The 24,141-nt window shown below is 33.2% G+C and overlaps 1 protein-coding gene across 5 annotated transcripts in view; it reads right to left on the reverse strand.

The window, feature by feature from the left end:
* The window catches only part of ZEB1 (zinc finger E-box binding homeobox 1), a 181,114-nt gene that overhangs the window by 39,775 nt on the left and 117,198 nt on the right, over window positions 1–24,141 (reverse strand). For all 5 annotated transcript variants that reach the window (XM_038529893.1, XM_038529890.1, XM_038529889.1 and 2 more), the window contains one exon: window positions 18,250–18,450. In XM_038529893.1, coding sequence (XP_038385821.1) covers window positions 18,250–18,450 — 201 coding nt within the window. The remainder of the gene's footprint in view (window positions 1–18,249; window positions 18,451–24,141) is intronic.

Genomic DNA, 24,141 nt, shown 5'->3' on the forward strand with positions numbered 1-24,141 from the left:
AATGGACCTAAAAATTTTCAACAAAATTGTCGAATTGACCAATATGTAAAAGGAAAAGGACTGAGTGGGGCTTTCCAGGGAATCTCAGGCTGGTCCAATATTTGAAAATCCATTACTGCATTCACTATATTAACAGACTAAAGAAGCAAAACCACATGATTGTATCAACTGACAGAAAAAAATTCAACATCTATTCATGATGAAAACTCTCAGCAAACTAGGAGTAGAAAGTTACTCAATTTGATAAAAGGCATTTACAACAAATCTAATGTTAACATTATAATTAAAGGTAAAAGACTGAATAGTTTCCCTCTAAGATTAGGAAAAAGGAAAATGTCTACTCTCACCACTCCTGACATCTTATGTCAATAAACAGGAATAAAAAGCATATGGATTAGAAAGGAAGAAATAAAACTGTCGCTACTTGAGAAGATTGTTTATGTAGAAATCCTAAAGAATCTACAAAAAAATTCCTAGAATTAGCAAGTCCACAGTATACAAGGTGACTATAAGACACTGATACACTATAAGACACTGATACAAAAAACTGAATATGATACAAGTAAATGGAAAGATACTCAATGTTCATGAATTAAGAATTAATATTGTTAAAATGTCCATACCATCCAGAGCCTCTCTCTAGATTCAATGAAATCCCTACCAACATTTCAATGGCATTTTTTTTTTAATTTTACAGAAATAGGAAAAAGCAATCTTAAAAGGCCCTATATAGCCAAAGCAATCTTGAGAAAAGGAAGGAATGGGAGTTTTGCTTCTTTCTGATCAGGATTTTTAAGAACTTAAATTTAAAATAATTTTAGACTTACAGAAAAAAATGTAAAACTAGCACAGACTTCCAGTATACCCTTCAATCAGCTTCCCTTAACGAGAATATCTTACAGAATCACAATACTCTTACGGAAACCATTAAATTAGTGTTAATACAATACTATTAACTAACATACAGACCTTATTTGACTTATGTCAATTTTACCACTAATGCTCTGTCTTTTCTGGTTTAGAAACCTGTTCGGGACCCATAGTGCATTTGTCAGGTTTCTAGAGCCTTCTCCAAAATCTTACAATCCAATCACGTCTGAGAAGTTGCTTCTAGTCTTTGCTTTTCTATGACCTTACCACAACTGAAGATTTTGTAGGGTGCCCTCAATTTGAATCCCTGACATTTTCTAATGATCAGATGAGGAAATGCACTATGAACAAGAATACCACTGAAGTGATATGCCTTTGTGAATAGATCTCACCAGTGGTATATAATGTCACTGTATCTTCTTATTGGGACATTAACCTTGATCACCTGGTTAAGGTATCTGTCAGGTTTCTTTATACTAGTTATTATATAGTTACGATTAATAATTATCTGGTGAGGAAATACTTTGATACTATACAAATATCCTTTTTTCATATACTTTCACCAATTTTAGCATTCATTGAGGATTCTTTTTTATTAATGACTTATTTATTTATTGGAGAAAGAAAGCACAAGCATGTCTGAGTGGGGGGAGAGGCAAAGGGAGAGAATCTTCAAGCAGACTCCCTGCTGAGCCTGACACAGGGCTTGATCTAAAGACCCATGAGATCATGACCCGAGCCAAAACCAAGTTGGACACCTAACCAACTGAGCCACCCAGGCGCCCCCACTGATGGTTCTGGCCTGCAACAATTATTACCATGGTGTTTGCCTAACAATGATTTTCCATTTTCCTAATTACTTCGTAATTTATAACTGAAATTCTACTATAAGAATTATTTTCCTTCTCTCCCATGTATTTATTATTTATATCAATATGGATGTGTGGATATTTATGATTATAATCCAGTACTATCATTATTTATTTTGCTGCTAAAATTGTTCCAAATTTGGTCAACAGGCACTCCCTTGGTTGGCTCTTGTGCCCTTTTCACAGGTTGACTTTTAAAAAATACTCTTACTTGTTGTTCTGAGCTTACTTTACATTTTCCCTACCTCAGTTGTAGAATCAGCCATTTATGCAAAGAGTTTTGGCACCTTTTATTGGTGAATGGTATTTGAATCCCAGATCTGGGCACTAGGTATACTTACTGCTACTGGGTATTACTGTCCACAGGCATTCTCAGAAGACAGAATTAGGAAATAGATGCATGTATACTAATACCTGCATATACCCCATCTATATTTTTGTATCTATCTATCTTATATAAATTAAGAACCATGAGTTCATTGACAACTCTGATTCCAATAGAAAAATATAGGATTTATTCTAGCCTTCTCACTTTTCCTTGTTTATAACCTCTTTCTCTGATAGGGAGGAATTTTGGTCTCATTATCCTCTCTCTCTCTCTGTCTCTCTCTCTGTCTCTCTCTCTATATATATACAATTTATATATTGTATAATATATAATTATATATTATGTATTGTATATAATTTATATAAGTTTATATTATATATTATATATATAATATAATTTTTTTGTTCACTTCTAGTATATACATATGTTCAGAATAAACTTTACCTTTTAAGAAACAAATTTATTAACTATAGGGAAAATGGGGGTGGGGGTAGTAGGCATAGGGGTATGGACACATCTCTGAGTATACCTCTTTGTATAGCTTACATACAAAGCTATACAAAGCTATGTAAGCTTACATACATAGCTTACATATATAAACATGAAAATGTTTCCCATTCACACAAAAATAATTTAAATCACTCAGCAGAGATAATGGAAAATGAAGTACAAGCAATGACAAATGAATCTGAATGTATTATAAATGAGTTATACAACACATTGAAGGGATTATTCCTTCATTACTGTCATCTCTTAATGCTTAGATAGAGGTAATTAAATACTAGAGGTATATATTTAGTGCAAATGAAATTGGATTCTCTTATAAGTACAGCTAAAAAAATATCTCTGTGGTTGTCTGGGCCAGTCTTTTCATTTTACAGATGCAAAAGTGGAATTCAAGAGACATAGTGGTATAATGAAGACCAGAAAGCATGTGCTGAGCTTTTTCTACATTACATACTACCTTTGGTTGAAAAGTTCAAAGAGTAGGTTAAACTGATTTTTGAGAGGTAAGTATAAAATGGTTCAATGATGAGTTACATAGTGATTGATATATTCTTTGCATAAGATTATTTATAGTATTTTGTTATAACCTGTGCCTAAGACAGCCTTTTTGCTAGAGTAACATCAGGATTTTAAATATTTTTATCATAAATAAGCTTTCATTTCCTTGGCATTTTTGTAAACAGGTAAATTTCTATGGAGTTTTAAACTTCAAGTCAGAAAAATGTTTTACTCATTATTGGTATCATTCTTTTCAGCTCATCAATTAAAAAAAATAAGAAAAACATACTGAACACTATTTTACATCATCAGATCAGTTTTACATGCTTTTTTAAAACTCAAATTATGAGAGGCCTATAAGAACAGGTGTTTCATAAATAAGAGTATATATTTAAAAACAAGAGTATATATTTAAAAACGTTTAATTGACACAAGCATGAGTTTTGTGCTGAACCACAAGAAACTCTTATGAATATAGATATGTTGGAGCACTGCCAAGTTATACTATCTTCCCTACACACAACAGTACTTAATTAACCTAGTTTTATTTATTTTTGAAAGTGCACATGTAGTAGCTTACTTAATATCTACAATAAAAATATTGTTTCTTCTATATATTCCTTCTAAGAACTTGATCCTAACGAGATTTCATTCACAGCCAAAAATAGCTTTTTAAAGGTACTTATTACAAAATTAACATTTCAATGGCACGTTATATTTTCAAATATACTTAGATTATTGATTTACACTATGCTACAGATCTGTGAATATCAGAGTCCCATGTGCTGGTCTCTAGCATGGTTAAATGTTATTGATCACTTTCTTCTCTGTTTTTCCCTATTTAAAAAAAAGTCTTTAAAGTAACTCACTGGCATAAATAGTGTGCTTCCACTAACTAAGTGACAGTAAATGGCCTTTGCTTCACTATTTCTTGGTCATTCTTGAGTAACTAGAGAGGAAACACTTCACTGAGCAATTTGCATTCTAAAAACCTAAGTTGCAGCTACTCTATTTTGTAAGCAAAAACACTGTTAATCTCTTTTTATAACAGCTGGAGATTTCACATATTGCTATCTTCTTGGAAGTTTTAGTAGCGAGATGATCAAAACACCCTACACTCTTCCCCTTGTGTTTGTTTTTCACATTGGTAGTAGTTTACAAATGGAATGCGCAAAAAAGAACACAAGAAGAGCAGTGCAGCAGACAGCGCTCATGAAAGAAAAGAATCAGGAAGTAACTGAAAACAGTGGAGTTCAACTAAGCAGACTGCCCTTCAGAGCAAGCCCCTCTCTTGGAAACTCCAGTATTCTTTTTCTGCTTTAGGAGCAGGTTGGTTTTGTCAACCATGTACAATTTGATAGATTAATTTTTCAAATTTAGCCACAGGGATCATCTTGAGAAGCCTTAAAACAATTCAAGAGTAGAAGTTCCCTGTTTGGATCTGAAGCCCCACCACATAAACTTTCATTTAAATGCATGACTTAATGGTTACCAACTAAATGAACTATTAAGGATTACTAACCTTGATATTTGTGAACTTAATTTACTGAGGATTTTGAACCAGTATTCTATCAAGAAGTCTTGGTTGCCTTGCATCACTGGGCAGTGTTGCAGATCTATTGTGCACATTTTCACAAAGACATTTTAAACACTCACAATGGGAAAGGATACTTTTTAACTGACGGAATGCCAGAATTATCTTGATTTGTGATTTCTGGTGGCTGATAATGATTTTCTTACTTTGGTCAAAATTGTTTACCAGTTTTGTGTTTACTGGTTTGTTCTATTTGGTCAGGCAATATTGTTTTGAACATGGTATGGCACATTTCATAAACCTTTCATTTTTTAAAATTAGATGAGGTAAAACCTAAACTAGTGCTATATAGGCTTAGAAATATAGTTTCTTTACAAAAGAAATGTATCTTCAACTTGAGTTTTTTTTTTTTTACAGGAATTTTAAGTAGCTTTCAGTATCTGAGAGTATTCTCTTTAAAATAATGCATGTTGAACAATAATGACTCAACTGAAAATAGTTGTGTTAAGATAGGAATTAATGTATAATTCTAAATATCCCATAACTTTATCATAAAAGTTGGTTATATAGAACTCTTTAGGTAGGATGTACACAAATTATTATACAATTTATAATAAGTATTAATATTCACTGTATGTTTCATTAATTTTATTTTTATTTATTTTTAAAATTTAAAAAAATTAAATTTTATTTTTTTAATTTTATTTTTTAAAAAGTATTTATTTGAGAGAGTGAGAGATCACAGTAGGGGGTAGGGATAGAGGAAGAAGCAGATTCCCTCCCCACTGTGCAGGGAGCCTAATGCAGGACTCAATCCCAGAACCCTGGGATCACGATCCAAGCCCAAGGGAGATGCTCAACCGACTAAGCCACCCAGGCACTCTCATCAATTTTATTTATCCCTACTCTTGCTTCATCATTATACATAATTAAGAAAACTCTAGAAGGAAATTATATTGTATATACCCATATTTTTACTCTTTCTCATGTTCTTCCTTCCTGATATTCCAAGATTCATAATCTTTTACCATTTCTTTTCTGTTTAGCAGGTTTCTCCTAACTGTTCATTTAGGCTAGATCTGCTGCTGACAAAATCTCTTAGTGTTCCTTCACTTGAAAATGTCCTGATTTCTTTTTCATTCTTGAAGGATATTTTTTCTGGATATAGAAATCTGGGTTGGATTTCTTTGGATTTATCCTGTTTGGGGTACAGGTTTATGTCATTTGCCCAATTTTGGAAATTTTTAGCTATTAATTCTTTGAATACTTTTTCAGCCCTATTCCCATTCTTTTCTCCTGGAATTCTGATTCTAAATTGTCTATTTGGTGCTTCTTTAAATTTTCTATTTCAACAAAGAGACTGTCTCTTTCTCCATCTTTTTTTAAAATGTGTAGTGACACAAAATATATTTATTTTTTGTTTTTTTACACAATATTATATTTAGATGCACAACATAATGATTTGACATTTGCATATACATTGAGAAATGATCATCACATTAAGTCTATTTACTGTGTCACCACACGTATTTACAACTTTTTTCTTTTGATGAGAACTTTTTAGATTTGCTTTCTTAGCAACTTTCAAAACTACAATACATTATTGAAGTCCATCTATGTTGTCACAAATGGAAAGAATTCATCCTTTTTTTAATAGCTGAGTAGTATTATATATAAATATGCCACTTCAACTTGATCCTTTCTTCCATATCTTTGCTATTACAAATCATACTGCAGTGACCATATGGGTACATGTATCTTTTCAAATTAGTGTTTTCCTTTTTTTTCAGATAAGTAGCTGGAAGTGGAGTCACTGAATTGTATGGCAGTTCTATTTCTAAGCTTCTTAGGAAACTCCACTGTTTTCCATAATGGCTGTACCAATTTACATTCAACAAAGCATGAGGGTTCCCTTTTCTTCACATCCTCTCCAACACTTATTTATTTTGTCTTTTTGAGAATAGCCATTTTGATAGGTGTATAGGTTGACATCTTATTGTGGTTTTTATTTCTATATCCATGTTGTTTAGTACTGTTGAGCATCTTTCCATGTACCTGTTGGTCCATCTTTGGAAAGATGATTCTTGTCATCCTCTGCCCATTTTTAATTGGACAATTTTTTTGCTATTGAGTTGTTTGAGTTTATATACTTTGGATATTAACTCTTCACTGAATATATGATTTGCAAATATCTTCTCCCATTCAGCATTTATTTTGTCAATGGTTTCCTTTACTACGCAGAAACTTTTAAGTTTGATGTAATCCCATTTTTTTTTTCTTTTGGTGTCATTGTTTCTAGTATCAGATCCAAATACATATCAATGAGTCTAATGTTAAGGAGCTTGCCACCTATGTTTTCTTCTAGTAGTTTTTTTATGGTTTCTGGTCTTAGACTTACAAGTCTTCAATACATTTTGAGTTAATTTTTGTGTGTGATGTAAGATAATGGTCCAGTTTCATTATTTTACATGTGGCTGTCAAGTTTTTCCCACACCGTTTATTGAAGAGACTGTCCTTTCTTCATTGTATAATCTTGCCTCCTTTCTTGTAAATTAATTAATTATGTATCTGTGAGTTTAATTCTGGGCTTTCTCCTGTTCAGTGATCTACACATCTGTTTTTCACACCAATATTATACTGTTTTCATTCCTATAGCTTTGTAGTGTAGTTTCAAATCAGGGAGCATGATGCCTCTAGCTTTGTTCTTCTTTTTCAGGATTGCTTTGACTATCTGGCATTTTTTTGTGGTTTCATAAACATTTTAGGATGCTTTGTTCTATTTCTGTAAAAATTCCACTAGAATTTTGATAGGGATTACACCGAATGTGTATACTGCTTTGGAAAATACGGATATTTTAACAATATTAATTCTTCCAATTCATGAGCACAAAACAGCTTCCCATTTATTAGTGCTTTCTTCAATTTCTTTCAGTAATTTCTTATAGTTTAAAGTGTATAAGTCTTTCACCTCAGTTAAATTTATTCCTAGGTATTTTATTCTTTTTGATGCAATTGTAAAGGGAACGACTTTCTTAATTTCTCTAATAGTTCATTGCTATTGTATAAAAATGAAATGGATTTTCATATACTTATTTTGTACCCTGCAACTTTACTGAATTTGCTTATTAGTTCTAAAAGAGCATTCCCTTCGCTTTAATTTTTTGGAAAAATTTGAGAAAGATATTAACTTTTTTTTTTTTTTTTTTTTTTTAATGTTTGGTAGAATTCACCAGTGAAGCCATCTGGACTTATGTTTGTTGAGGTTTGTTGATTACTAATTCAATATCCTAGCTAGTAATTGGTCTATTTAGATTTTGTATTTCTCTATGATTCAGTTTTGGAAGACTGTATGGTATCCATTTCAGTTTGTTGTATTTAATTGTTCATGGTATTCTTTCATGCTCCTTTGTTTTCTTTGGTGTTAGTCTAACTTCTCTTTCCTTTCAGATTTATTTGAGCTCTCTCTCTTTTTTTCTTGCTGAACAGAGCTAATGGCTTACTGATTTTAATCTTTTTAAGGAACCAGCTCTTAGTTTCAATGATCTTTTTTACTGTATTTTCAGTCTCTATTTCATTTATTTCTACACTCATCTTCATTTTTTTCTTCTTTTTGAGACTGTATTTTTTTAGTTGAAACATGTTCATAATTGCTTGTTGAAACATTTTTATCATGGCTATAATCCGTGAGGATCCATGTCAGGTAATTTGCCACCTCAGTGTTAGTCTGTTGATTGTCTTTTCTAATTAAGTTGAAGTTTTTCTGGTTCAGGTATGACAAATGATTTTTGAATGAAACTTGGACATTTAAGTTATTACAAAAGAAGAGACACTAAATCTTATTTAATCTTCTGTTTTAGCAGGCCTCTTGTGAGAAAGAAGGCATTGTCCCATTACTAGCAAGTGTTAAGGTTTTTGTGGTTTGGCTTCTCTAGCACCCAGTCTGACCTATGAGGGATGTATAAGAGGGCACATAAGCTCAAATAAAACCCAGGGAACTCACTGTAGTATTGTTGCTTAGTTCCTGAGGTCCCTAAGCCTGTCTCCTTCTATTTACCTTTCAGACTCTTCTGTTTTTTTTTTTTTTTTTTTTTATATGTAATATGTTGAGATTTTGGCTACTTAATAGGAGGAATAGTCTATCTACTCCATATTTCTAGAAGAGAAAGTATAATTTTTTAAAAAAAACTGATAAAAGGATTATATAATTATCTTATTTTACTTCTTCCTAGATGCCTTATATAGGGCCACAAAAACTCCTTAATGTCTATTCATATTTAATATAAGAAATGTTTCTTAAGAAAAGTGGCAGGATCCCTGGGTGGCGCAGTGGTTTAGCGCCTGCCTTTGGCCCAGGGCGCAATCCTGGAGACCCGGGATCGAGTCCCACGTCCGGCTCCCAGTGCATGGAGCCTGCTTCTCCCTCTGCCTGTGTCTCTGCCTCTCTCTCTCTCTCTGTGTGTGTGACTATCATAAAAAAGAAAAAAAAGAAAAAAAAAAGTGGCACACAGATAGAATTTCCAGGAAGCTCAGATTTTAAAAGTATATTTACAAAGAACAGAAAGAACATCATATAACTAGGGTTAAATTCTGACTTAAGGCAATGTAAGGCCTGACGAGTGCCAAGAAGATAAAAAATGTAAAATACACGAAGCTCTCAAAATGCTAGGGAAACCAAGGAGGGGAAAACCATTTTCTTGAAATTAATGGTATAATTAATGGAAATTAAAAATTAAAAAGGAAAGCATTTTAGCTCATTCACTCATTTGTAGGAGATTTTTTAAAGTATATAATATGGATTAAGCATTAGTAGTAAAAGACAGATCACTAAGTTACAGTTGTTGCCCTCAATAATGTTTTAGTGACACAGAGTGATCAGTCAATCACAATACAATGTGTAAAAGCTATGAACAATTGTGGAAAGCTAACTTACTATGTCTATGGAGGTCAGGCAATGGTTTATAGAGGTGATACAAAAAAGAAGAGAAGGAAATGCTAGGAAGGTAGAAGAAGATATAAGGCTTAAAGAAATGGATGAGTATTTACAAAGGGAGTGGTGCAAAATCAAGTTTGGAAAGACAATGTGTAGCTGTCATGCTAAAGAATTTAGACTCAAATTCTATGTGTAACCAGGGTCTACAAGAATTAGTTTTGATTTTTCTCTTCTAGGAAGTCTAAGTTCAGGAAGCAAAAGATAATAAAAACTCAGGATAGATTAAATCATTATAGAGAAGATCTTGGGTCTTCTGGCTCAAATATCTTCAGAAAATGTAAAGGCACTTGAAAATAATCACTGATCTGGTTATAATCTTTGAGGAATAGTGAAGTTTAGGAGAGATGAACAAATGTCATTCAATTTGTACCTTATACCTCTGATTTCCTTTTGTAAACTACAGAGATATTTGATTTCTATCCTACAAACTAGATTATAAAGGTGTGTCTGTGTGTGTTTAAAAAAAGACACATTGATCATGAGCATTCAGGGATGCATTCACTGAAAAAAAGTCAAAGTGGCCTCAGATCCATTTTTGACAGTATTTCATATAATATTTTTGAAAATATGGATGGATTAAAAATAATTGAATAAACTTATTTAAAAAGTCATGATTTATAGAATGATGACAATAGAAGAAAGCTAGTGCCATGTCATTAGGTCTGCTCTTGGCCTGATTCAACACATTTTTGGATGATAAGAAGGATATGGACATGATAAATAACAGAATCAGAATAAAAACCAGATACAGGGACTGGTTCCAAGTCTTATAATTAGATCCCCTCTAAACATAATCATCAAATGGAGGAAATCATGGAATCATCTTAAGCTCCTCTTTCTTTTGCAATCCTGATCCTATTAGCAAGTCCTATTGACTCTACTTTCAAAATATAACTTGAATTTGTTATCTTCTCACAATTTTTACTGCTTCCTTCCTAATTCAAATGGCCACCTTAGGTAATAGTAATAACCTCCTTGTTGGTCTTCTCGCCCTTACCTTTGGCCTTCTATAGTTTATTTTCAAAACAGCAGCCAGAGTCATACTTCCAAAATAAAAGTAAAATTACACTACTATTCTGTTTAAATTCTTCTATCTAGTGTCTCCACATTTCAATGAAAGTATTCCTGGGATGCCTGGGTGGCTCAGATGGTTAACTGTTCAACTCTTGATTTTGGCTCATGTTATGATCTCAAGGGTTGTGGGATTGAACCCTGTGTCGGCATCCATGCTCAATGGGGAGTCTGCTCGGAATTCTCTGTCTCCCTCTGTTCCTCTCCCCACCTGCACTCTCTCTCTAAAAATAAATAAATAATATTAAAAAATATTCCCAATGAGTTTTAAGACCTTTAAATGTTCTTGTATTCCATTAATTCATCACCTTCATTTCCACTAATCTCTCCCTCCTTCACTTTGCTCATGAGCTTCCTGGCTGTTCCTCACATGCCAGGTTAAATATCACAGTGATGTCCTAGGTTGATCTAAATTGTCCTGAACTGACTGAATTGTTGAATCATTATATTGTACACCTGAAAGTAATAGAACACTGTGTGTTAATTATACTTGAATAAAAAAAGAAAAAAACAACAAAAAATTAAGTTCATGAGATTACTAGGAAAAATAATCAAAGTGATGGCTTGAGGCTATCATATGCCCACTGATAGGAAGTTGATGAGAAGGGCATTTTACCCCTGTGTTATTCTTTTCAAAATTTCACACTCTCATATAATCATGAGAAAAATATCAGACAAACTTAAACTGAGAAACATACCACAAACACCTAAACAGTACTCCTGAAAATTGTCAAGAGCATGAGAAACAATAAAAGGCTGGTTTCCTGAGACTGAGAAGACATAACTAAATACTATGCAGCAGGCTGGAGTGGATCCTGAATAACAAGAGGATGTTGATGGAAAAACTAGTGAAATCAAAATATAGTCTGGAGTTTAGTTTAAAAAAAAATTGAGTCTTCTAATTTGTGAGCATAATTTGTACCTTCACCTTACTGAGAAATTTGCTAATACCTCTGATAAGAGTTTATAATTTTTTTCATGTGGCTTTATACAGCTATTCCCATTTTATAGTTCTTATTGATGTATAAAGATGACTTTGAGTTCAGTATATTGGTTGTTTCCAAAAACTTGTCAAATTCCCTTATTAGTGTAATCATTTGTTTAGATTCCTTTTTATATATACAGTTATATCATCTGTAAATAATGAGGGTTTTTTTTCCTTCTAATCCCTATCTTTAGTGACTTATTTTCTTGTCTTCTTGCACTGGGCAGCAATTCTTTTTTTTTTTAAAGATTTTATTTATTTATTCATGAGAGACAAAGAGAGAGAGAGAGAGAGACAGAGACACAGGCAGAGGGAGAAGCAGGCTCCATGCAGGGAACTTGATGTGGGTCTCCAGGATCATGCCCCAGGCTGAAGGCAGCGCTAAACCACTGAGCCACCAGGGCTGCCCATGGGTAGCAATTCTAATAAAAGACTGATTGAAAGTGGTGATGTAGATATCATTACCTTGTTATTGACTGCAAAAAAAAAGTTCACAACATTTTGTCATTACGTATAATATCTGCAATAGATTTTAAAGAAATATACTTTATTAGAACAAGGAAGTACCCTTTTTTCCTGGTTTTCTGGCTTTTATGATATCCATTCATATGTACTAAATTTTACATACTTTTTTCTGTCTGTTGGGATGAATATTTGTCCTCATTAAGTCTGGTAAAGTGATATTGTTTAATTGGTTTAAGTGCTGTTCTGACCTTGTATCCCACATATGTACATACATATATATTGTATAATATGCAATATACATTTTTTGCTTGGAATTTGTATACAACTGAGTGAGTCTGTAATTTTCCTTTCTTATACGTTTTTGTTTTGGTATCAAGATTATTGCAGCTTCATACAAAGAGCTGGAGAATCTTCCCTTTTACACTAGGCTTTGGAAGAGTTGTCTAAAACTAGAATTATTAGTCCCTTGAATGTTTAGAAAAACCAGTAAAGCCATCTGGGCTAGTGTTCTCTTTGTAGGAGAAAAAAAATTATATAAATTTTATAATATATACATGTATAATATATATGATATGTATCATATACATACACACAAACACAAGCACATATACAGATATATAAATTATCATACAGCAAATTTTACTGTTTTTTCTTTCAGAGTATGGATCTTTGAATTTTAACACATGTACAGATTCATATAAACACCACCAAAATCAGGATCCAGAATACTTTAAGATTTATTTATTTATTTATGATAGAGAGAGAGAGAGAGAGAGAGAGAGAGAGAGAGACAGAAGCAGGCTCCATGCCGGGAGCCCGACATGGGACTTGATCCCTGGGCTCGATCCCAGGACTGGATCCCGGGACTCCAGGACCACGCCCTGGGCCAAAGGCAGGCGCCAAACCGCTGAGCCACCCAGGGATCCCCAGGATCCAGAATACTTCTATCACCCCCCAAAACTCCCTAATGCTTTCCCCTTTAGAGTCACACTCCCTCTAGCTCCAGCCCTTGGCAACTGCTGATTTGTTACCCAATGTATATGTTGTCCTTTTAAAAATGTCATATGTATGGAATCATATAGTATGTATGTAACCTTTTGAGACTGGATTTCTTTGACTCAGCATAATGACTCTGAGTGAGTCATCACTCACTCAGTAAATACACCCAACTTGTTGCTCCTATGAATAATTTGTTCATTTTTTACTGCCATGTAGTATGTGGATGTACGACAGTTTTCTTATCCTTTCACTTGTTAAAGGACAATGGGTTATTTCCAGTTTTTGGCAATTATAAAGAGTGCTTCTTTAAGTGTTAATGTAGAAGTTTTTGTGAAAACCTAAGTTTTGATTTCCCAAGGAAAAACACCCATGAGTGGGACTATTGGAGCATGATTAAATTTATATTTAATTTTATGATAAACTGACGTTTTCCAGAGTGACACTTCACTTAAAATGAGCAAGATACAAGAGTTTGTTGTTCTGTATCTTCACTACCTCTTTATGGGAATACTTTTGACCATCATTTCAATTTTTTTAGAGGACTGACAACTATTCATGTTTCCTAATTATTCTCCAGATACTTTTGGTTAAGAATTTCTAATATCTTTCCATACTTTCAAATTTATTGGCAGGTAGATGATCCAATGCTTTATTTTATCTTGTCAATATCTGTAGTATCTTAGTTATAGCCTCTTTTTCATTCTTGATTTTGGCTGTTTTATATATTATTTTTTAAAAATTCTTGGCCAATCTTGTCAAAGGTTTGTTAACAGTTTTCAAAGAATGGAGTTTTGCCTATGTTGACATTTGTATTGTAGGTATATTTCTAATTTTATGTTACTTTTTTGTTTTTGCTTTCAAAAATTTCAGCTTGCTGTTCTTTTTCTAAGTTCTTAAAACAGATGGTTAATCCATTTACTTTTAGCCAGAATCTTTACTAAAGTATATACTTAGGTTTCTAAATTTTCCTCTAAAAACTGTTTTATAAATATTCCATATAGTTGAAAAATATTTTGCAATTACTATGTACATTGCTTATACATCTTATGTATATTTTCAAATCTACACTCTCATTGGTTTTGTGTGATTATTCTATCAATGACTGACTAGGTGTGTTAAATCTTCCACAATGATTAGATTTGTATTTCTCTCCTTATAGATTGCCTGTTTTTCTTTCTGTATTTTTTGAAGCCTTATTATTAGGTACAAACACATTTAAAATAATATTTTATTAGGGAATTTAGTCTTTCATTATTATAAAATGATCCTATTATCTATAATCATGATTTTAAGCCTTAAAAGTTGGTAACATCTGAAATTAATTTAGTCACATCCACCTTTTAACATATTTTCATAGGAAAATCTCACAAATTCACAGGAAATATATCTACTGTATCTATTTTTTCCATCTGTTTGTAATTTTCTCTGTTCTTACATCTCAGATCTTTATCAAGGATCTCTTTCCTCATGCCTAACATACATTCTTTAAAATTCACTTTAGCAATAAGTGTTTACTGATAAATTTTCTATCTTCAAACTTGCCTGAAATCCTTACCCGTACTTCATCTATTTTTGCGAAGTATAGAATTCTGTATTGGCAGGCATCTTTTTACTGTCTGGCTTCCATTGTGGTTACTGAGAACTCAGTTGTCAGTTTAATTGCTGCTATATCTCAAACACAATCTGACTTTTTTGAATTTACTTTTAAGAATTTTCTTTTTGTCTCAGATGTTCTGCAATTTCACCGTAATGTGAGTGGGGCTAGATTTATTTATGCTTCTTGAGATTTGTCTTCTTGGAGTCTGTGGTCTGCTGTCCTTATCAATTCTGAAAAAATCTCAGCCATCATCTCTTCAAATATTGCTGTTTCCCTATTCTCTCTTCTCCTAGAATTGAGACATATATTGGAACATCTCATTATACCCTTCATGTTTCTTATCCTGTTTTTAGTTTTTGTTATTTTAAGATTTTATTCATTTATTCATGAGACACACACACACACACACACACACACACACACACACACACACACACAGGCAGAGGGAGAAGCAGGCTCCATGCAAGGAGCCCAACGTGGGACTCGATCCTGGGACTCCAGGATCACGCCTCAGGCCAAAGGCAGGCGCCAAACTGCTGAGCCACCCAGGGATCCCCTTATCCTGCCTTTTTTTTTCCCCCCCGTATTTTTCTATATCTTTCTGAGTTGTATTTAGTATAATCTCCCCCACTTTCCAATTCTTTAATTTTTTATTTATTTCTATTTACTTTACACAGAAGCCATCCTTTGAATCTGAATTTCTATTATTCCAGTTTTTCATTTTTATAAGCTCCATCTGGTTCTTTTTAAAACCTGTTGGTTATATTTTATTCCCTCAAAGCAGGCAATTTTAAATTTGCCTTGAAAAATGACATTTTATCATTTCTATCAGATAACTCTACTAATTAAAGTTTTTATGGGTGAGTTTCTGCTTCCTTTTGTTTTTGATAATTGTCACTTATGTTGTTCTCTTCTTATTAACTTATTTGGGAGATTTCTGTAGTGTTAGGATAAAGGTATGTTCTTCCAAAATATCTGTATTTGCTTCTTCTTGGTGTCTATGAGTATTAGCAGTAGTTCTACTTTAAACTCAGTTATGGCTTGAGATTTATCAGGCTATATAGTAATGTGAATTTAATCTGTAAATCAACACAAGGTAGCTGGCGGTTACTCCTTGCCAGAGACAATTCTCCACAGCCAAGGCAATTTTGTTTGCTAACTCCTGAGGATGGTAGGGATGGTAGAGAGTTTGCTTTTAGTTCACCGTAGTTCAATATATTGTCAAGATGAAATTCATACTAGGGGAGAATCCGCTATTAAACTCTTATGTGGTCCTAGGCTTTGTTTCTTCTCATAGGCTTTAAAACCACCTCTTATATTACCCTGGTTAGGTGAATGTCCTTAAGGCCAAAGAGAATTCTATGCTGTGCTCTGCTTACCTCTATGGGTTCTTGTCTCATTTAGATGTAGATCTGTTAATGTCTTAGTATCTAGTTAGCTCTTTTAAAGCTTTCAAGAAGATTTATTTAATTTTAAATCTAGCATCATTAGTTATTCTCAGTGAGACAGTTCAAATAACTTATCCCAACATATTTTCAGAAACAGAACCTCTTCATTGATTTTTCACCTTTCTTTTTCCCCTCTATCTCATTCTCCTATCTCCTATCATGGCCTTCTTGTTTCCATATTAACACTCTGGATCAGTGGATCAATTCTGGTCCCAGAAAGGAAATATATAGGAGATCCTTGATCCCAGAAATTTTGAGCTCAGTATTACAGTTTAACAAGCTCTTCTATTAATGAGATGTGATTTAAAAAAAAAAAAAAAAAACAAGCCATTTTATTTCTCTGGGTTCTACTTTTCAGAAGCCTGGGAATTGTCAATCTTCACTTCCATTACCTTCCACGTAGAAGAAACCAAATCTTATATATACTACCCTCCTGTATTCCTGTTAAATCTCTCCCTTTTATTCTCATTCCAAGGGCCATTTCTTCAGTTCAAAACTCTCATCATTTTCTGAATCTTCACATTCTCCTTACTGAAGGGACCATCTGTCTCTAGACTCCCTCCCTCCAAAATTCTTTTTCCATATTGCTACCGTACTTATTTCTGAAGTACATATCAATGACATTCTTATAGCTTCTAAGGTAAAAGTTCAAATTCCTTGACTTATAAAGCATACAATGCCCTTCATAGTCTTTTCCTTACGTACTTCTCTGATCCCCTTTTCTGCAAACACCACTGGTCCACTTGTCCAAACTTCTATGGCTTCATGTATATTGCTTCTTCTGTGGAAACACATTCCTTTCTTTCTCCTTTACCTAATTGACTTCTACTGGTCCTTTATAACTAAAGACCAGTGCTGTTTCACTTAGAAATTTTTCTAGGACATCTCTTCCCTCTCTCTGATTTGGACTTTCTGCTTAATGTTCACAGAATTCTAACATATACATCAAACTGTAATGAATTTGTGACTTACTTCTCACTCACTAAATTATAAGTGTTTTTCATATAGGATTATCTTATTCAAGTTTGCAACTCCATTCCTGCAGAATTTGCTTAATGGACAATTAAACAATGCTATGAGGGAGCCAGCTACATGATTTTGAAAGTTCTTTATTAACCATAAATTTGCCCTATCGTACAAATTTTAGCTACTGCTATACTGCATATTATTAGATCCACATTTTATCTAAGCTTCCATGCTTTGGTATCCAGATTCTCTGACCTGCAAACCTGACTCATTTTCCCAGACTGCCTAGACTGAGTTTTGAATCTTATTTAGATTATCTCCTCAAATATGAACTCTTGCTGAGGAGGCTTCTCCTTTGACTGACTTTGAATGTGATCACTTGCATGTTCCTCTTTGCCTTTGCTGATGCCTCCATTCCTGATCCCCAATCCCTCTCACAATACCTTCCGTCTCCATATTCTTCTGTTTTTATACTCCTATGGTTTAAATATTGGCAAGACAGGCTAAATAATTTAATTAGTTTTATTAGGAAAAGCAGAGAGGAGGAATTTAGATCTAGAAGAAAAGACTATAGTCCAATTTCTTCATTTGATAGATGAGGAAGAATGTTAAATATTCAATGTAAGTAAATAGAAACATTCACCTGGAGAGACTCACTAATCCTTCCACTCATTCATGCTTGATATTGGTAAAAGAAATTTTACTTGAGTGAAAATTTAAAGCATTCTGATATAGATGGGAGAAGGCAGAGAAGTAAAAGGATGGGGAAGAGGAGGGAGAAGCTTTCAAACACTAAAAATACTCCCATGATATATCTGTTTTGGGGATTTTTGTTGAATTACGTTATAATTTAAAAGTAGGTTCAATTATATCAACAGTATATGGAAAGTTTGATTCTGGTTTTAAAATACTACTAAAATTCAATTAATATTTTATTTGCATTGTACAATCAATCAGAATATTATTCCTTTTAACAATCTACTCTTTGGTAAGTAGGGTACTTTCTAGAGATTAACAAAGTCACAGATTATTTCAAGCTTTTCATCAAATTTATCTTTTCAGGTAATATATATTTTTTAAAGAATCAGGAGACTAGAATATTATGAAAAAAATTAAACTTACCATTATCCTCCCAGCAGCTCTTAGCATTGCCTTCTCTTTCACTGCTCCCCGGTAACACTGTCTGGTCTGTTGGCAGGTCATCTTCTGGCACACCACCTTCACAATCTGCTGCATCTGTAATACTTTCTTCTTCCACAATATGGAGTTTGTCTTCATCATCTGAATCTGAATTTGTTTCTACCACAGTATTATAATTTGTAACTGTAATACAAACAAGAAATAAATAATCAAAACCAACTAGTATAAAAACCAGTTTTTATACCTCAGTAAAAAGGGATTTTAAAAAGGACTTAGTATGAGTGTTCTATCAATAGTAACTCATTTATTCTTACAACAACCTTATAGCAATCATATGAAATAGAGTATCTGCCATCTACTACTCATAACCCAGCAACAAGAAATGGAAACCAAAACATAGGAATGTAGCTTGTTCAATATATAGCTAGGAAGTAGGAGGGTCAGGATTTAAATCCTAGCAGTCTGGTTCTATATTCTGTGCTCTTAAACACTACATTAAATATCCTCTCCAGTCATAATGAGTTTATTCTATATGATACTGCTTATGTACAATTAGGGCCTCAACTCTTGAAAGCATTACAATTAAGAAAAGAGTTAATATCTCCTAATAAGACAACAAAATCTCATCTAATTTACCAAAGAAAGATATTTTCAAGATGCCAATTGGGCCCATGCATTTCATATTAATCCCACACTGACTTTAGAAAGAATCCATCAAATCAATTTAGTCAAACTTCTACATAAATTAAGGCATGATTTAAGTAATGTTTGTATATAAGCCTGTAATTTTGGAAAAAATAACTGACATTCCAAAGTTTTCAAATGGGCATCCTTTCCACATTTTTAATGAATTTCAAAAAAATTTAAACCTAGCATTATGAGGATAAATAAGTATTTGGAATGACCACAGCTCACAGAACCATCAATAATAGCTGAGAATAAAATTCTCTAAAACAAATAATACAATATAATCAATATTTTTTCTTCAGAGTCCTTGTAATATTCACTCTACTGGGATAAATTATTTAGTACCTCACTGGATATGATCACTCGAATACCTCTTTTCAATTATTTGCAAGGTGATTCTTATTTGCTAAGCAAAGATTGAGAGGGAGAAAAAGGAATCTCTGCTTCGTTTAGATAATAATTACTTTGTTATTCTTTCCATTTCTTCCTTAAAATTTCCAGTCATTCTTGAGAGAAGGTAATAAGCTAAATGTTTAAGCGAAATGAATATATCCCCCCTTACCATATAAAAACACACACACGTCTTAAAACAGGAAGAAAGAAACAATCAGAAGTATGAATGTATTTATCTCAGTGAAAATGAATAAGCAAAAATCTCAAAAACTGATTTATAAACCTTAGAAAGACCCCGCTGTTCAAAAGACTACTGGAATTAACCTTTTACCCACATTAGAAATTCTTTTTTTTTCACATTAGAAATTCTTCAACATCTTGTGTCAGAAGAAAAATACCAAGTTTTGTTGTGTCATTAATATTTTAGCGAGAATACATTTTTCCAAATCTTTTCCTAAGAGCAAATTATTTTCTAAGGTTATTACAAAGTAATACAAATTTAGTGAAAAAAAAATCAGATAATATAAAATGTGTAAAACTAATGAAAACCCTCCCACTAAATATTCCTTCCTCAAATCATTCCTTAAAGATAACAATAACAGCAAGTTTTGATTTATTAATGCATGGCATACTAAACATTTTATATACCTTATCCTATTTAATTATAATGCAGACCTCAACTTACACACACATCATATTTAATATCACTTCTCTATATAAATACATTATACATCTTTTTTTAAAAAGCTTCATTTATTTATTCGTGATAGACATAGAGAGAGAGAGGCAGAGACACAGGAGGAGGGAGAAGCAGGCTCCATGCCAGAAGCCTGATGTGGGACTCGATCCCGGGACTCTAGGATCGTGCCCTGGGCCAAAGGCAGGCGCTAAACCGCTGAGTCATCCAGGGATCCCCTACATCATACATCTTTAAATACACACATATGGGATCACATTGTACTGTTCGCCACCTGATTTTTTGCCGCTTAATAACATACCTTAGAAATTTTTCTATTTTAGTGTATATGAAGTTGTCTCATTTTCCTCTCACTGGTTACCCATCATTACATTGTACAGACAGGATTTAGCCAATAACCTATATTGATAAAATTTATGTTTCCAAGTGTTTTTTAAGCATTAGCAATAAACTTCCTTGTAAATAGATCTTTGGCCATCCCTTAAATATATTTGTCAGGTATACTAGTAGAGATGGAAGAGCTGAGTCAAAGGGAAACCTTATTAAAAATAGATAGATATGGAAACATGGAGAATTCATTGTACTCCAGCCACACAATGAGCAGAGTAAATTATGCAATTGTATGTGTGGATAAAGGGAATGATTCTCAAAAGGTTGTTCTATTGCTCTTACTGCACTTGGACACGTATGGATAGTTGAAATTCTGACTATTTTGTGAAAAGAGGGCTTAGTGATTCTTCAGTACCTTGAGATGCCCACAGTTTTATATTGGCACTATTCTTGCCTTTTAATGATATAATACAGTTTTATCCGTATCAATTTTGTTAGCTGTTGGTTGTCTAGTCCTACATTTACATTAAGAGTACTGCGGCTTAAAAAGTATCCTATAATTAGTCTTTAGACATATATATCTTTGGTTCAAATATTTGTTTGCATGCTTCATAGTTTTCACTAAATTCCTTTACCCTGAGCTGCACTAGGCTCTTTTCACCCAGAGTTCCCTCACCTTGTTTTGCCTGGGTCAGCTGTAGCTCAAAGTACTCTTCAAGAATACCTGTTAATTCTAGGATTCTAGTCTCCAGTATGAGCTGCCATTGTGGTACGGAAGATTGTAAGATTGTAATCAAATACCCCAAACCATAAAGATTGCATATATTTTATATTTATCTTGGGAATTTTCCCACAGCATGTTTTGCATATGTGGCATAGAACTTACAAAATTTTAAAAACCACTACATTTTACTGGCTAAGTTGGAAAAAAGACCAGTAACTATTTTCCAAGTCTTCTTACTGTCTCTGCTTCACAGTCACTCAGGTGATAGAAAAAGCAGTGAAAACTGCTTATGTTGATTAGTGTAATTCAGAAAAAGTCAAGCTTCCTATGTTTCTGTATCTACCCTTTTATGGATCTACAGAGCTAATTAAAAAAAATAGAGTCCCAGCATGAAAAGCATAAATAATAATGCAAGCCCTGATAAATTCTAGTTGCCAATGAAAATGTCCATTATCTTAACTGCCCATTTATCTCCATACCTCTGTATTTTTAAACCTCTGGTTAAAAAAATGACGAAAAATAGTTTATCTGAAGAGTGGCATAGTCTTAATAATTAAGTGGTTATTGCATCTTGGTTTGAGTTTTAATTAAAATAATAAAATTCAAGAAAACAAAGATAAAGGAAAATAGAAAATGTAAACAGTTTTTAAAATCTTTACATATAATTTACAATACACAATATGAAATTTCTATAGAAAATGGTAATATTTCAATACATTTGTTGTCACTAGAATGTGTTTAAGGACACAATAACTTCTTGGTGGTAGTTCTTGTTGGTTTTATTTGCTAACATTTAGTGCCAGCTATAACAGTATCTACTGAATAAAGTATTTGTGAGGGTCCAATGATTTAAAAATGTACTGTACAGTGTCTGGCACACAGTAAAGACTACAGCAGTATCTTCCATTATTATTATTATTATTATTATTATTATTATTTTATTTTATTATCATCATCTCACTGAACCTTTACAATTCCTAAGAAGCAGGTATTTTTATAGCTCCCATTCATAGACAAAAAAAAAAAAAAAGCCAAAACAAAACAAGAGTAGTTAAGTAAATTGTTTGAGGTTATTTAGCAATTAAGTTGTGGAGCTAGACTTAAGTCCTTGTGTGTCTGATTCCACAGATCATATACTTTACCTATTTGTGTATAAAGCCTCTTGATTAAAAATTATTACACTAATGATAAATATTCTTAAACTTGTATTTTGTGTATGGCCTATTCTGGGGCTCTGAAATTCCATACTTAACAATATGCTACTAAAACATTTTCAAATGACTAATATCATCATTATAGTCAATAAACCTTTGAAAGACTTTCATATAACATACTATTTGAAGCACCTGATAGCATGTAGCACCATATCAAACTGCAATAATTAAACTCCCATGAAAACATCTGTTTCTTAGGTAATGTAAAATTATAATAAAGAATTATAAATTAGATGAATATAGTTCAAAAAAAGAGCAATACAATCTCAACTTTAGTCATTAAGATAAGAGTAAGATCATCAAAATGCTTTAAAAATAAGAACTCTCAGGATCTCTGGGTGGTTCAGTGGTTTACCACCACCTTCAGCCCAGGGCGTGATCCTGGAGTTCTGGGATCGAATCCCACATCAGGCTCCCTGCATGGAGCCTGCTTCTCCCTTTGCCTGTGTCTCTGCCTTTCTCTCTCTCTCTCTCTCTCTGTGTCTCTCATAATAAATAAATATATATATATATTTTTAAAAGAACTCTGCCAAGTACTGTTTACCAAAGCTCTGAATAGCAGGTTAGGCCTCACAGGGGAAGAGAGAGGGAAGGGAGAGAGAGGGAGGGGACATATTTAATCCACAGGACTTTCGATTCTTATCAGGTGATAACTGTGGCATGTGCTGATGAAAGCCACAGACTAAGGCCACATGTCAACATATTTTCAGGCAGAAGGTTTTTTTCTTTTTCCTAGAGAGAGAAGTTCTGCTTACATCATGCCATTAATACATGCTTAGCGATGTCACACTCATTTCTATCAAACACACAAACTCTTCTACAAGGTAGAAAAGAAAGATAAAATCTCGGTTAGGAAAAGGGACTGATCCTTAAAAAAAAACACACTACTGTACTTCTAACAAATTTATCCATATCCATTAGACTAATCCAGTGTCATAAATTAAGAAATACCCAGAAAAACATACATTTTGAGTCATGTTCTCAAGAGTAATGGATTATAGCTTGATTAAGTAACAACGTTAGCATTATGCTGAGAACAACATAATTTAGGATGAATGTTATGAAATATGAAGATAAAGGTGGAGACACTGAACAAGTATTTCCACTATTCACTGACATCAGTTGGGACAAAACCATAATACCACTACTTAATATGCTTTTCTTACCCTGAAGAGAGTCCCTGGCACACTGCCTTCCACATAGTAGGTACAGAATTATTTGTTAATTGAGTGTGGGGCCACATTTCTTTTTCCTGAATGAAGAGGGAAATCAATATACTTAAGTGTTACTGATGATTCAGGATACTGCAGTGATAACCAAAGAATTGGTAGAATCAGTACACAAAATGAAAAAGAGAGGTCATCTGACAATCCTAAGAGTGAGAGAAACCTTTATAAATAATGTTACCCCAGGACAGAGGAGCTTGTGTGTCCATGAATACTGTATCTGCCATACTGTAAATATTTGTTAATATGGCTCTTGACATAACTTATAGATAACATTAATGTATATGTATTTTACTGTATAATAAATGTCATGACATAATATGCATATTTAATGTAATATGTAATATTACATGCAATATATATATTATGTAGTTACAACTTAAGTCTTTTAAAATAGGTATCAATGATTTTAGAATGTTCTAAGCACAATGAACATATTAGGTTTATTTATTTATTTGAGAGAGAGAGAGAAAGAGCACATGTGCACATAGAGGGGTGGTGAGGGGCAGAGGGAGCACACTCCCTGCTGAGCGTGAGGGTGAGCATGCAGAGTCTGACATGGGGCTCAATTTCACGACTCATGAGATGATGACCTAAGCCAAA

Source organism: Canis lupus, chromosome 2 (genome assembly GCF_011100685.1).
Source record: "Canis lupus familiaris isolate Mischka breed German Shepherd chromosome 2, alternate assembly UU_Cfam_GSD_1.0, whole genome shotgun sequence".
NCBI lineage: Eukaryota > Metazoa > Chordata > Mammalia > Carnivora > Canidae > Canis > Canis lupus.